This window comes from Rhodotorula graminis (assembly GCF_001329695.1).
Source record: "Rhodotorula graminis WP1 unplaced genomic scaffold RHOBAscaffold_10, whole genome shotgun sequence".
Classification (NCBI taxonomy): Eukaryota; Fungi; Basidiomycota; class Microbotryomycetes; order Sporidiobolales; family Sporidiobolaceae; genus Rhodotorula; species Rhodotorula graminis.
Window position 1 is genome coordinate 664,184 of NW_017264937.1, and position 12,670 is coordinate 676,853.

General features: G+C 69.8%; 4 protein-coding genes across 4 annotated transcripts; 2 read left to right on the forward strand and 2 right to left on the reverse strand.

Moving 5' to 3' along the window:
- Positions 1-44: 44 nt before the first annotated feature.
- On the reverse strand, positions 45-2,558 carry RHOBADRAFT_16630 (uncharacterized protein; the record flags this gene model as incomplete). Its single annotated transcript, XM_018412328.1, has 8 exons — positions 45-302; positions 467-576; positions 683-825; positions 937-1,220; positions 1,428-1,685; positions 1,772-1,899; positions 2,042-2,248; positions 2,441-2,558. Coding segments are annotated over 8 exons (1,506 nt in total), but the record flags the coding sequence as incomplete, so codon positions are not given.
- Positions 2,559-3,567: 1,009 nt separating this feature from the next.
- RHOBADRAFT_54896 (uncharacterized protein) lies at positions 3,568-7,492 on the forward strand (the record flags this gene model as incomplete). Its single annotated transcript, XM_018417553.1, has 12 exons — positions 3,568-4,187; positions 4,255-4,679; positions 4,765-4,880; positions 5,155-5,350; positions 5,442-5,549; positions 5,678-5,788; positions 5,866-6,348; positions 6,441-6,556; positions 6,648-6,778; positions 6,856-6,894; positions 6,991-7,054; positions 7,234-7,492. The coding sequence occupies 12 exons, from the start codon at positions 3,568-3,570 to the stop codon at positions 7,309-7,311; spliced, it is 2,487 nt and encodes an 828-aa protein (XP_018269751.1). The 3' UTR covers positions 7,312-7,492.
- Positions 7,493-7,619: 127 nt separating this feature from the next.
- RHOBADRAFT_54897 (uncharacterized protein) lies at positions 7,620-8,802 on the forward strand (the record flags this gene model as incomplete). Its single annotated transcript, XM_018417554.1, has 2 exons — positions 7,620-8,506; positions 8,584-8,802. The coding sequence occupies 2 exons, from the start codon at positions 7,620-7,622 to the stop codon at positions 8,606-8,608; spliced, it is 912 nt and encodes a 303-aa protein (XP_018269752.1). The 3' UTR covers positions 8,609-8,802.
- Positions 8,803-8,929: 127 nt separating this feature from the next.
- Positions 8,930-10,766, reverse strand: RHOBADRAFT_38314 (uncharacterized protein; the record flags this gene model as incomplete). The annotated part of the gene is made up of 3 exons (XM_018413513.1): positions 8,930-9,983; positions 10,020-10,348; positions 10,419-10,766. The coding sequence occupies 3 exons, from the start codon at positions 10,764-10,766 to the stop codon at positions 8,930-8,932; spliced, it is 1,731 nt and encodes a 576-aa protein (XP_018269753.1).
- Between the last annotated feature and the right edge of the window lie 1,904 nt (positions 10,767-12,670).

Consider the following 12,670-nt stretch of genomic DNA (forward strand, 5'->3'; position numbering starts at 1 on the left):
TCCCTCGCTCCCTTGCTCCCGCTCCTGCTCGCGCCCCGCTCGCTCTACTGCAGCGCCCACACCTTGACACACGCGTCCCTGCCTCCAGTGGCCGCGTACCGGTCCATGAATCGAAGCCGCTCGGCCGGCGCGCTGTGGCCGTTGGTGCGCAGGCTCGAGCGCTCCATCGTCGTGCGGTTGTACACGCTCACGTCGTTGCCGCCGGCCGTGCACAGCACCTTGCGCGAGTCGAACTGGAGCGACGTGATCGTGTGGTCGTACCGCAGCGTGTCCGAGATCGAGCCCGTGCGCAGGTCCCAGATCTGCGCGAGGCGGTCGAGGCGCAGTTGGACGGGGCGAGCGAGGGCGAGAGTTGGCGGGCGCGAGACGAGTTGAGCGACGGCGAGAGGGAGAGGGAGAGAAAGACGAGTGTCAGTGAGAGGGTCTCGAGCGAGAGAAAGAGGAAAAAGAGAGAGTTTGGACGCACCCGGATCGTGCGGTCAAGCGAGCCGCTGACGAGGTGGTACTCGTCGAACTGGAGGCACGTGACAGGTCCAGTGTGGCCGACGAGCGTGCGGTGCGCTTGGCCGGTGCGCACTGCGAGGCGGAAGAGAGGAGGCGGAAAGGGAGGGAGGGAGAGAGTCAGTGAGAGGTTCGCCGAGGAGAACGCCCGACGACGAGATAGAGAGGAACGAGGACGCACTGTCCCACATGCGCACGCAGCCGTCCCTCGTGCCGCTCGCGAGCGCGTACCCCCAGAACATGACGCCGCCGACAAAGTCGTCGTACAGCTCCCAGCTGCCGTCGGCGTACGTCGCCGTCGTCGGCGCCGCCATGGCGCCCGGGCTCTCGAACAGCGACGACTGGCGGCGGAGCGACGACGCGGCGTAGTGCTTGCGGGGCGTCGTCGGCGGGCTCGCGAACGCGGCCGCGGTCGACGCCGCCGCCGACGACGACGTGGCGCTCGAGAACGAGTTGGCGAACGGGTCGACGGTCGACGGCGAGTAGCTCGACGCCGGGTACAGGACCGAGCTGTTGGGGAGCGGGTTCGAGATGGCCCACAGGATGTCCATCGTCTGGACGCACTGGCCCGTCGTGAGGTCCCACTGGCGCAGCGTCGAGTCGCTCGACCCGGTGACGAGCGTCGACGCGTCGAAGAAGAGCGACGTGACGGCGCGCGTGTGGCCCGACAGCGAGCGGACGCACGCGCCGTTGGCAGCGCCGCCCGCCGTCGTCGTCGTCTCGTCGTCGACGTCGGCGGGCGCGATGCTCGCCGAGATGCTGCTCGGCTCCTCGCGCAGGAGGCCGTCGTCCATCGCGCCGCCACCGAGCACGCCGCCGCCGTTGACGAGCCCTGCGCCGCCGGCCGTCGGGCCAAACACGTCCTCCTCGCCGCCGCCACCACCGCCGGGACCGAGCGACGCCAACCCTGCGGCCGACGGCGCGACGACGCCCTCGTAAAAGTCCTCCTCGGCGCGGTCGAGGTCCCACACCTTGATGGCGCCGTCCTCGCCGCCCGTGACGCAGACCTGGCCCTCGACCTGGAGCGTCTTGACGACGCCGCGGTGGCCGGCGAGGAAGCCCGACTCGGCGCCCGTCGTCAGGTCCCACAGGCGGACCGAGCCGTCCGAGGACGAGCTGACGAGCGTGCCGTACGGCTCGGAAAAGTCGAGCGACAGGATGGGCGCCAGGTGGCCGTTGAGGGTCTGCGGGCGCAAGTCGGGGAGGGCCGGAGCGAGGTCAGTGTGGGCTCGACTAGACAGGCGCCGAGTTGAGGAGAGGTGGGACGCACCATGAAGGCGACGTTGGGCGGGAGCTCGTCGTGCTCGCTCGGGAGGAACGCGGGCCCTTTGCGCCGGCGCGACGACGACGACGGGAACGGGATGCCGCCGTGCGCCGACATTGAGTCGCCCGACAATGCTCGACTCTGCGACGACGCCCGGGCGTGGGTGGACGACGCCGGGATGGCGGTGGTCGTGAGCGGCAGGCGGGCGAGGCGGGCGTGGATGCCCTCGACTGCGTGCGAGGAGGGCAACGGTGAGCGCCGGCCCGATACGCGCACTTAGAAAGGAGAGAGGGGACGCACGTTCGTCCTCGAGCTCGAGTTCCTCCTCCCGCAAGCCGAGCAGGCCGCGCTTGAGCTCGTCTCGGACCTTGTTGAGCTTGGCGATCTGCTCCTCGACGTCGCGCACCTGCCCGTTGACGAGCGCGCGCCGCACGGCGACGTTGCTCATGTCGCGCGCGACCTCGACGGCGTCGCCCTCGAGTTCTGCGCGGCTCTCGAGCGGCTCGCGGCTCGAGCGCGCCGAGCCCGCTCCGGACGCCGACGAGGCGCCATCGTCGCCGCCGTGTATCGTCTTGCGACCGCGGCTGCGGCGCCCGATCGTGAGCGGGAGCCCGTCGGCGCCCGTCTCGGCGCCCGACGCACCGAGGAGGCGCGAGGCGCCTGCGCCGGGAGGACCCTCGAGGCCGAGGGCGCGCTCGCTGCGCAGCGCTCGGCGCTTGCGGCGCTCGGCCCGGGGCACGCCCGCGGCGGGGATGGTGGCCTTGAAGCCCTGGAGGAGCGGGACCGGGTCGTCGGGTCGTGGCGGGGGCGCCTCGAGGGCGCCGGCGTGCTGTCCCGGCCCGGCAGCGGGCGAGGCCGACGAGAGGGAAAAGGGTGCGGCGGGTACGGGGAGGGCGAGGAGGTCGTCGACGCGGTCGCGGAGGTAGAGCTGGGTGCTCAGGTCGGACCACGACTGGAGGGGCTGGTTGGGCCGGCCGAGGGTGAGGCCGGCTCGGAGGAACGACAACTTGCGGCGCAGCGAGTTGGCGGCCGCGGCCGAGTTGTGGCGCGCAGCCTGGGCGTGCGACGACGAGGTGAGGGACGCCTGGTGGGTCGAGATGGTCGACGGGTGGAGGATGCGGGTCGAGGACGAGAGGAGGTTGGGCGCGAGGTCGACGAGGAGGTTGGACGGGTTGGGGAGGTACGACGCGGCCGAGCTGCTCGCCGTGACGGCGGCTGGAGCTTGACCGCGTGCGTGCTGCTGGGCTGCACCGTGTGGTGGCGCTGGCGGCGGGTCGGCGGTGAAGCGGGAGGGCAGGTACGAGAGGAAGCCGCCGCCGCCGCTGCCGCTGTCGGACGAGCGGGGCATTGCGGGCGAGGGGACGGCTGGTCGCGAGGCTACTGCAGGGTGCAGCGACAGTCAGTCGGCCGGTCTGGGTCGCCGCAGCGGGACACAGGCTGCCAGTGATGACGCCGGGCACGGGCGAGGGACGAGTGGACGGGCAAGGCAAGGCGCACCTGTTGCTGCCGGGGCCGGGTCTTGTCGAGGCAGTGCCCTGCTGCTGAGCTTGCCGCACGTCGAGCTCTGCGGCGGTTCGAAGGGAAGGCGAGAGCGCCGCGGGAGATCAAGGACGACCCTCGCTCCTCACACGCAGCCGAGGGCGGTCCGTTTGAAAGCTCAGGGGTCGTATTAGACAGTAGTACAGCTCTTGATGCGGCGAGCGCACACCCTGAGCGTTGTCGTTGACGTCCTTCCCCTCATCGGCTCGTCGACTCGTTCCTCGACTCGACGCTCTCTCGCTCGCTCTCAGCTACCGACGCCCATGGCCTCTCCACCGACAAAGATGGCCAAACTCGACCACGCACCCCCCGCGCGCACGACCGCACCCGCCGCCCTCTCGCGAACCCCGTCCTCGTCGTCCTCGTCGCGCCGAATCGGCCTCGCGTCTGGCGTCGACCGCACAAAGGTCCGCTCCATCCAGCTCGGGCCCTCCAAGAACAAACTCGCACTCGGGTCCAAGCCCACAAACCCGCACAAAGCCGTCGACCCGCTCGCCACCCTCGCCCGAGCAGCGCGCGCCATCCTCTCGCGCCCTCCCCAGCCCACCCCCGAGTCGCTCCAGGCCCTGTACTCGCTCACAGAGCACGTCGTCCACAACGGCAACGACGCCGCCCAGCAGTTGTACGACCGTCTGCGCCTCGAGCTCGAGCGCGCCGCGGGCGACCTCCGCCGCTCGCTCGCCGCACCTGTGCCCGACTCGGCCGCGACCGCGACGGCCGACGGTTCGGCCCTCGGCGTCAAGGCGTCGGCGCACGAGGCGTGGATCAAGCTGTTCGACGACGAGGTCGGTCGGTTTGGCGACCAGGTCCTCCTCGTCAGGAGCGTCTTCCTCCACCTCGACCGCACCTACGTCCTCCAGTCTTCCGCCCTCCTGTCCATCTGGTCCGTCTGTCTCCCACTCGTCTCGACGTCTCGTTGCACCCCGACTTACTCTCCCCCGCACTCGCAGGGACCTCGGCCTGTCGCTCTTCCAGGATTCGGTCCTCTCGGACTCGACCATCTCGTCGCGCATCACGTCCGCCACGCTCGACCTCGTCGCACTCGAGCGCAGCGGCACCTCGGTCCCGCGAGCCCAGCTGCGCTCGTTCCTCCGCCGCGTGCGCAGCTTTGCGACGCCGGCGGCGTACGCCGAGGTCGTTATCGCGCCGTTCCTCGCCGCGACCGAGGCGCACTACGACGTGCAGGGCAACGCGCACGCGGTCGAGCTCGACTCGACAACGTACCTCGCGAGGGCGGTCGCGGCGCTCCGGGACGAGGACGAGCGCGTGCGGGGCGTCTTTGGCGGGGCGGGCGAGGCGGACCTCGCGAGGGAGGTCGAGCGCAGGGTTGAGGGCGGGCTCATCAGGGGGCACGTCGAGGACATCGCGACCAAGGGTGCGTCGCGACGTTTCCGCTCTCGAGGGCTCTCCCGTCGTTCGGAGAAGGGGACTGACCACGATCGTGCGTTCGTACGGTGCAGAGACGGCGACGCTGTGCGAGCAGGACCGCAAGGACGAGCTCGCGACGCTGTATGGCCTCCTCAAGCGTGTCAACCAGCTCGGCGTCCTGCGGGCCGCGTTCCTCGCCTACCTCAAGGTGCGCGAGCAGTTCTCTTCCCTCAGCCTCGCACACCTTCCTCCTCCCCATCCTCCCCGACCCCTCCCGGCCAACGTTCGCCGTCGTCTTCTGCTCGAGCAGGCGACTGGAGAACCCGTCGCGCCGGCCTTGGTGCCCCTCGACGGTCGCCGTTCCTCGAACCCGGACTGACCCGTTCCACCTCTTCCCTCCCTTCCCCTCGACCACCCTGTACATCGACGCTTCGCCTATATCTTCCTTTCTGTCGCATCCGCTCGGCCACCCGCACCCGCAGACGACCGCCCTCGCGCTCGTGTCCGACCCAGCGCAGGACGCCCACATGGTCGAGCGCCTCATCGCGCTGCGGCACGCCGCCCGCGCGTTCGTCGAGGGCCCGTTCGAGCGCAACGAGGACGAGTTCGGCAAGGCCGTCAACAGCGCGTTCGAGAGCGTCGTCAACACGCGGCAGAACAAGCCGGCCGAGATGATGGGTGCGTGCGACGGCTCTCTCTCTCTCGTTCCTTCTCGCCCGGCGACGTCGCCTGACACGTCGAGGATCGCCCCTGCTTTCCTTGTGCGCAGCCAAGTACCTCGACGCCAAGTTGCGCAGTGGCGGCGCGCGAGGACTCGACGACATAATGCTCGAGGCCGTCCTCAACGACGTCCTGTACCTCTTCCGCTTCACGCAGGGTGAGCCCCCCTCTCCCACCTCGCATCCACATCGGCCGCACGAGCGACCTGTCAAGGTGTCTCGACGTCGGCGTCGTCGCGCATCGAGCCCTGACCGCCGACCTTTCGCCCGAACCTCTCCCTCGCAGGCAAGGACATCTTCGAGGCGTTCTACAAGCGCGACCTCGCCAAGCGTCTGCTCCTCAACAAGAGTGCGTCGTTCGACGCCGAGCGCAGCATGCTCCTCAAGCTCAAGGACGGTGCGCCTCGACCTCCTCCTTCGTCCCCTCCTTCTCCCTCCTCGACAGCCGCTGACTGACCTCGCGACACCCTGCAGAGTGCGGCCCCGGTTTCACGTCCAAGCTCGAGATCATGTTCAAGGACATGGACCTGTCGGCCGACGTCATGAGCGCCTTTTCCGCCTCGTCGGCGTCGTCGTCGTCCGGGTCGGGCCCGTCGTCGTTCGACCTGAGCGTGTCGGTCCTGAGCCAGGGCAACTGGCCGACGTACCCGCCGTTCCCGATCGCGCTGCCGCCGGCGCTCACGGCCGCGAGGGAGCGCTTCCGCGCCTTCTACGTCGCCAAGCACAGCGGGCGCGCGCTCAGCTGGGCGAGCGGCCTCGACACGGTCACGCTCCGGGCCCACTTCCCGTCCTCGGCGACGGCATCGACGTCGGGCAAGGCGGGCACGGCGAGGAAGGAGCTCCTCGTCAGCCTCGCGCAGGCCGTCGTCCTGCTCTTGTTCAACGACCCGGCCGAGCAGGGCGCGGCGGACGACGGCACGCTCAGCCTTGAGGAGATCGGCGCCGCGACACAGCTCGGTGCGTCCTCTTTTCCTTACTCTCTCCCCCGACCGCCATCTCTGCCTCGTCGCGCCGTCCCTGACCTCGCCCTCTCGGTCGTGCGCTCGCAGAGGCGAAGGAGCTCGCCCGCACGCTGCAAAGCCTCGCGTGCGGCAAGGTCCGCGTTATCACCAAGCAGCCCAAGGGCCGAGACGTCAACGCGGGCGACCGCTTCGCCTTCAACTCGGTGCGTCGCTGTCGCCGTTCCTCCTCTCGCTCTCGGCGTCGACCGAGTCGTGGCCGGTCGAGCTCACCCGTACCCCTGTCGCGCCGAGCAGGACTTCAAGAGCGACCACGTGCGCATCAAGATCAACCAGATCCAGCAGAAGGAGACGGTCGAGGAGAACAAGAGCACGACCGAGCGCGTCTTCACCGACCGGGCGAGCCACCTGCAGCTCGCCATCGTGCGGTGCGTCCCTCTCTCTTTCCCTAGTCGTCTCGAGTCTGCACGTCCTGTCGTATTCACGCCTCGCGCCCTCGCCGCAGCATCATGAAGGCACGCAAGACGCTCAAGCACCAGGAGCTGTGCGTCCCTTCTCTCCCGTTTCGCCTCTTCCCGTCACTTCTTGGCCGTCGACACGATCCTGACTGACTCTCTTGTGCGCCCTCTTACGTGCGCAGCGTCATGGAGGTCGTGTCGCAGATTGGGCAGCGGTTCAAGGTCGAGCCGGCCGAGATCAAGAAGGTGCGCCCGCTTTCCTCCTCCCAGCCCACCCTCGTCCTCTGCACCTCGCGCACACGTCCTCGACGTCTCGCGCGTGTCGCACATGCGGTGGCGGACGAGCGCGCCTCGTCGCCCTGTCGCCGCAGCCGTCCTCCTGCCTCAGAGCCGCACTGACCTCGCCATCCCTCGTTGCGCTGCAGTCGATCGCGAGCCTCATCGACCGCGAGTACATGGGTCGCGCCGAGGACAACCACGCGCTGTACCATTACATCGCGTGAGGCGGGCCGCCCCGTCGACGACGACGCGCACCGACCGCTTCCCTCATCGCCGCACTCGCCCTCTTTTCCCTCTCTCGCGGCCGCACTGCACTCGTCGCCCTTTGTAGCTTCTATCCCCTCTGTTGTGTCCCTGTTCTCGTCGCCTGCAAGCCTCGTTGGAATCGCGAGTCGCGCCTTTTCCGACCCCCGCATTCTTCGGCCGCGGAGAGTCGCTCCGGAGAACTCGCTCTCTGGTCGCTCGCCGCCCACGCCTCTGCTCGTGCACCAGCTCGTCGCCCAGCACCTGTACCACACTCGATAACGCCGCCATGCCCGCCTCGACTAGCCGTGCGGGCCCTGCCTCGCGCCGTCGTCTCCCCCACGCCCACTCGAATCCCTCGCCGAGCTCTTCCCGTCCACCCGCCGCATCGCCCTCCCCGTCGAGCGCGCATGCAGGGCTCAAGCCCAGTCGCAAAGCCACGCCCCACAAGTCGCCCTCGTCGAGCTCGGCCAGCAGCAAGGCGAGCGCTGCCGCCCCTTCGCCGGCCCTCCTCGTCCGGCTCGCCTCGTCGTCGTCCACCACGCTCGACAACACGCGCCACAAGCCCGCCTCGACCTCGTCCTCGTCGTCGTCCGATGCAGGAGGCGGTGCAGCAGGCGGCAAGAAGCGCAAGACGGGCGGCGGCGGCATCGGGTCCCGAGACGTGCTCGCGCCCGCGCTCGTGGGGTACGGCCGAGGCCGGCGCGCGACGAGCACGACCGCCGTCGCCGCTCTCGCAGGCGCAGACGGAGCAGACGACCGAGGGTACGCCCACGGGAGGGGCAGGAGCCCTGGCTCGGCGGCGGCGCTCCTCCTCTCCGGCCGGCGCAGCGCGACGACGAGCCGCGCTCGTGCCGGCGCAGCAGCGCCGTACCCTGTCCCGATCGGCTACCCGTACCACCCGCACCAGCACCACCACGTCGCGGCGCAGTACGCCCCAGTTCCCGACCACGCCCTGTCCCCCTCGCGCATGGCCCGAGCCCTCTCGGCCGGCGGCGCCGCGTCACCGCACCACTCGCCGGGTGCGCCCGGCGCGACGAGCGCAGCGGGCGTGCCGAGCCCGCTCGCGAGGAGCTTGTCGGTCGGCGGGTCGGGCGAGCCGAGGGTGAGGACGCCGAGCGCGCACGGCGGCGGGAACGGCGTTGCGAGGGTCGCCGAACTCGGAGGGCACGTCGGGTGCGTCTCTCGCTCTCTCTTCTCTCGCAAGGTCCTCTCACGCAGTCACTGACGGTCTCGCACTGTTCACCTCGCAGAGAGTACTACGCCATCGCCGCCTGAGCCGCACGTTCACCTCGATACCCCCTCTTTCCCCTGCCCTCGCTTTCCCCTTCCTTCCGCATGTTGCCCTTCCTCAACCCTCTCTTTTGCACTCTCTCGCCCTTTCGCCCTTTCCGTCGTACCTTGCTTGTCCTCACTACCCTTCCTCGCGCCGTTTCTCCCTTTCGCGTTCTGCAACGTCTGCTGCCCGTCTCGCACACGCACAACGAGAGAGAATGGACACGAAAGAGACTATTACAGAGCGTCTACAGGGTACGGAAGCACAGCCCGTCCGACTCGAGAACCTCCTGCCGCCGGCCGGGCCGTTCGACGCACGGTCCCTCACGCGAGCTGCGCCGCGTCGCCCGCCTGGACGCTCGGCGCCGGCCCCGGGTTCGCGACCTGCGTCACCTGAGGCTGCGCCGCACCGACCTGGGCCGCGAGCTGCGCCACCTCCTGCTGCGTCACCTGCTGCGGCGCCGACTTGGCCTTGTGCACGAGGCCCGCCGCGTCGGCGAGCATGCGGTTGACGCGCAGGCGGTCCTCGTACAGCTGCTGCTTCTGGACCTCGAGCGCGCGACGCTCGTGCTCGACGAGGCGCTCGAGCTCGTCAAAGTGGGCGAGCTTGAGGTCGAGCTTGCGCACTTGGGCCTCGACGACGGCCGTCACGAGCGAGTGCAGCGACGCGTCCTCCTGGAGCGCGAGCGCGTGCGCACGCGCAGAGGCCGACCCGAGGGCCGTGAGCGCGGCGCGGCGCATGTTGGCCGACGGCGACGACCGCGACGAGTCGGCGAGCGGGTCCTCGACGGCGTCGGCGCCGACAGCGGGCGCGTCGCCGTTCGTCTTGACCTCGTCGCCGGCGCCGTTGGCCTCGACACCGTCCATCTTGGCGTCGCCGTCGTCGACCGCCGCGCCGTCCGTGTCCTCCTTCTTGGCCTCCTTGGCGAGCTCTGCCCGCCGCTTGAGCCCGCGGTCGAGCTCCTCGACCGCCTCGCCCGCCGCCTTTGCCGCCGTCTCGCGGTCGACGGCGCCGGCGAGGAACGCGACGACGCTCATGACCGGGTTGTCGGCCTTGCTGAGCGGCACCTTGTGCGCGCCGCTGAGGAGGCCCGCCGGCGCCGCCTCGGCGATGAAGCCGTCCTCGATCGGGAGCTTGAGGAAGTGGGCGATGCATTGCTCCTTGGTCCTCGTCCCGACGTGGTCGGCGATGCGGTCCCACTGGTCGTCGTGCATCTCGATGCCCTCGAGGAGGAGGAGGAGCTCCTGGTCGGTCCACGGGTCCGTCTCGGCGTGCGAGAACGGGTCGGCGTCGAGCCGGACAAAGTCGCCCGCGTGCAGCGTCGACGGGAACCGGCCCTCGGTGTAGCACGCGCCGCACACCGAGATGGGCTCGGCGCTCGTCGAGGCGGCGGCGGCACCGACGGGCCGGAACGGCTTGAGCGACGTGTAGCGCACCGTCGGCGTCGTCGTGCCGCACGTGTGGCACGGCTTGAGGGCGCGCGACGGGTCCTGCGCGGCGTCGCGCGCCGTCTGGCTCGCGTCGGCCTCGGCGGCGAGCTGCTGCGCCGTGGCGGACGACAGGCGCGCGTCGGGTGCGGCGGGACGGGACGGGTCCGTCTTGAGGAGGTCGGTGCGGAGGGTGGTCGACGAGGGCTTGGTGCCCGGGTGGAGCGGCGCGAGGCCACGAGGCGAGTCGACGAGGACGCGGAAGTGGCCGGTGAAGGGAGGGCCGAGGGCGGAAGGGCGAGTGTCGGCGTCGATCTGTCGCCGGCGGTGCAAGGGGTCAGGTCACGCTCGTCGGACATTCGAGGGAGGGAGCATGGGGGCGCACCTGGTAGTTGATGAGGCCCCACTGCTCGAGGAAGGCGTGGACGCGCATGATGGCGCACACGTCGCCGGCGAGGTTGCGGCGACAGGCCGTCACGGTGAGGTACTCGCTCGGGTTGAGGCGGTAGGTGTGGATCATAAAGTCGCGGTAGTCCTTGTAGACGGTGGGCGTCTTTGAGCGGTTCTTCGAGTTGAAGAACTCGGGGAGGGACCGGCGCTCGATCGGGTGCAGGGTCGCGAGGCTGAACCAGGTGGCGTACGAGGGGATGATGACGGGGTGGGTCTGGGTGGCGAGGTAGCGCTTGGCGGCCGTGAGGCGCTTGTGGACGTTGGCCGGGTCGTCGGTGCCCATGCCGGCCTCGCGCGCCGTGCGGGCATTGGCGTCGAGCTCGAGGTCGTCCTGCTGGTCGGCGGGCTGCGGGGTCGACTCGGCTGCGGCGCCGGGCTCCTGAGTGCGCGCGCGCTTGGCTTGCGGGAGGTCGGCGGCGGCGTTGGCGAGCGGGTTCGGGGCGGAGGAGGACGAGGGGCCGGGGACGGCGCCAGACGCGGTGGGGTCTGCGTCTGCGGGGCGCTTGTGGGCGGGATAGCCGGGAGCAGAGTCGACCTGCATCGCTGGGCAGCACTTGCGCGGGCGACGAGCTGGTCGAGGACCGACAGGCGAGATGAGGACGGCGACGCGTTGTTGCTCGCCAGAGCGCTCCTCCCTCTGCTCGGGCTGGAAGGGCGACCGTCCAGAGGCTACGCAAACCTCATCTGGGACGCAGCCACTCCGTCCAGCTCGCAGTGCGCGACGCTCGCTCGCTCTCGTCCTCCTCCCCGCCCCGCTCTCATCTCGCTCGCCCACTGCTCGCTCGCACTTGGCTCTGCGGTGGTATCAAGTGGCCAGCGCAGCTCTTCAGTCTGCTCTCGCGCCGTCGAGCGAGTCGAACCCGCGCCAGCGAGCTCGCGCAGGGCTCCTCACTGCCGCTCCTCCGCCCGAGGCTGCTCTTGCGCATCGCTTGCTCGCTCGAGGCGAAGAGCTCCTGCTCGTGCTCGACCCCGCAGCTCTAGTGCCTGGAGGACACCGAGCACCGCGCGCACAGGAGAGACGGACACTCCGGTCCGCTCGCTCCTCTCTGCTCGGTCTTTCCCCTCGCCTCCTCGTCGCCCGCTGCTCTCGCCTGTCGCCACCTGAAGCTCCAGCACAGCATGTCGACACCAGGCGTCGGTATCTCACCCTCTGCGGTGCGTCCCGCATTCTCCTCCCCCTGTCCTCGTGCGGCGCAACTGACCCGTCTCCTCCTGAAGACGCCGGCCTCGCGCAGGTACCAGTCGACCGGCTACGCGCCTCAATCGACCGCCTCGAGGCACCGTCGCAAGCGTCTGCTCCTCCTGCTCGGCCTGCTCGGCCTCATCCTCCTCCTCACGGTGCGTCTCGACTCTCGCCACTCCCCTCGCCTCCTCGTGAGCTCACCTCGTCGCCCCACCTCACGCAGGTCATCATCGTCCCGCCTTCCGTCGTCCTCACTCGCAAGAACAACGTGCGCGCGGCAGATCACGGGCAGCTGTACACGACGGTCGTCGACGGGCGCACCTCGACCATCACGCGCGGCGGCGGAATCGCGACTCGCTCGCAGCTCACGACCCTGGCCAACGGCGAGGTGTCGACCATCACGTCGGTCGTTGCGCTCCCGGTCGTCACGGTCTCGGCGACCAACGTGCAGGAGGTCCAGACGGGTGCGTCCTCCTCCCGCCGTCCCTCTCGACCCACACGAGCTTACGAGTCTCTTTCCCTCGCAGCCTACGTCACTTCGACGCTCACCGACGGGCTCATCATTGTGCTCGAGACGGCTACGAGGGTCCAGACGGCGGTCGCGACGGTGACCTACACGGCCCAGAACGGTGAGTCGAGCGGTCCGAGCGGGGCGTGGGAGAGTCGATTGGGCAGCCCTGACTGTGTCTCTTCCTCCTTCCAGGTGCTGTCAGTGTTGAGACGCTCACGTTGACGAGCCTCGACCTCGTCACGGTCCTCGGGTGCGTCCCATCGCCGCCTCCTCCTCTTTGCGCCAACGCGCACTGACTTGTCCTTCCTCTGCAGGCCTACCAGCACGTCCCGCTCGCCCGCCCCGACGACCGCAGCCGTCTCGAGCCCCACCTCAACCGTCTTGACGACCAGCGCCTCGTCATCGACCTCGCCGTCGAGCTCGAGCCCGACGTCCACCTCGCCTGGCTCGTCCTCGTCCCGCCAGCCGTCCAGCACCGAGGTACCCGGCAGCA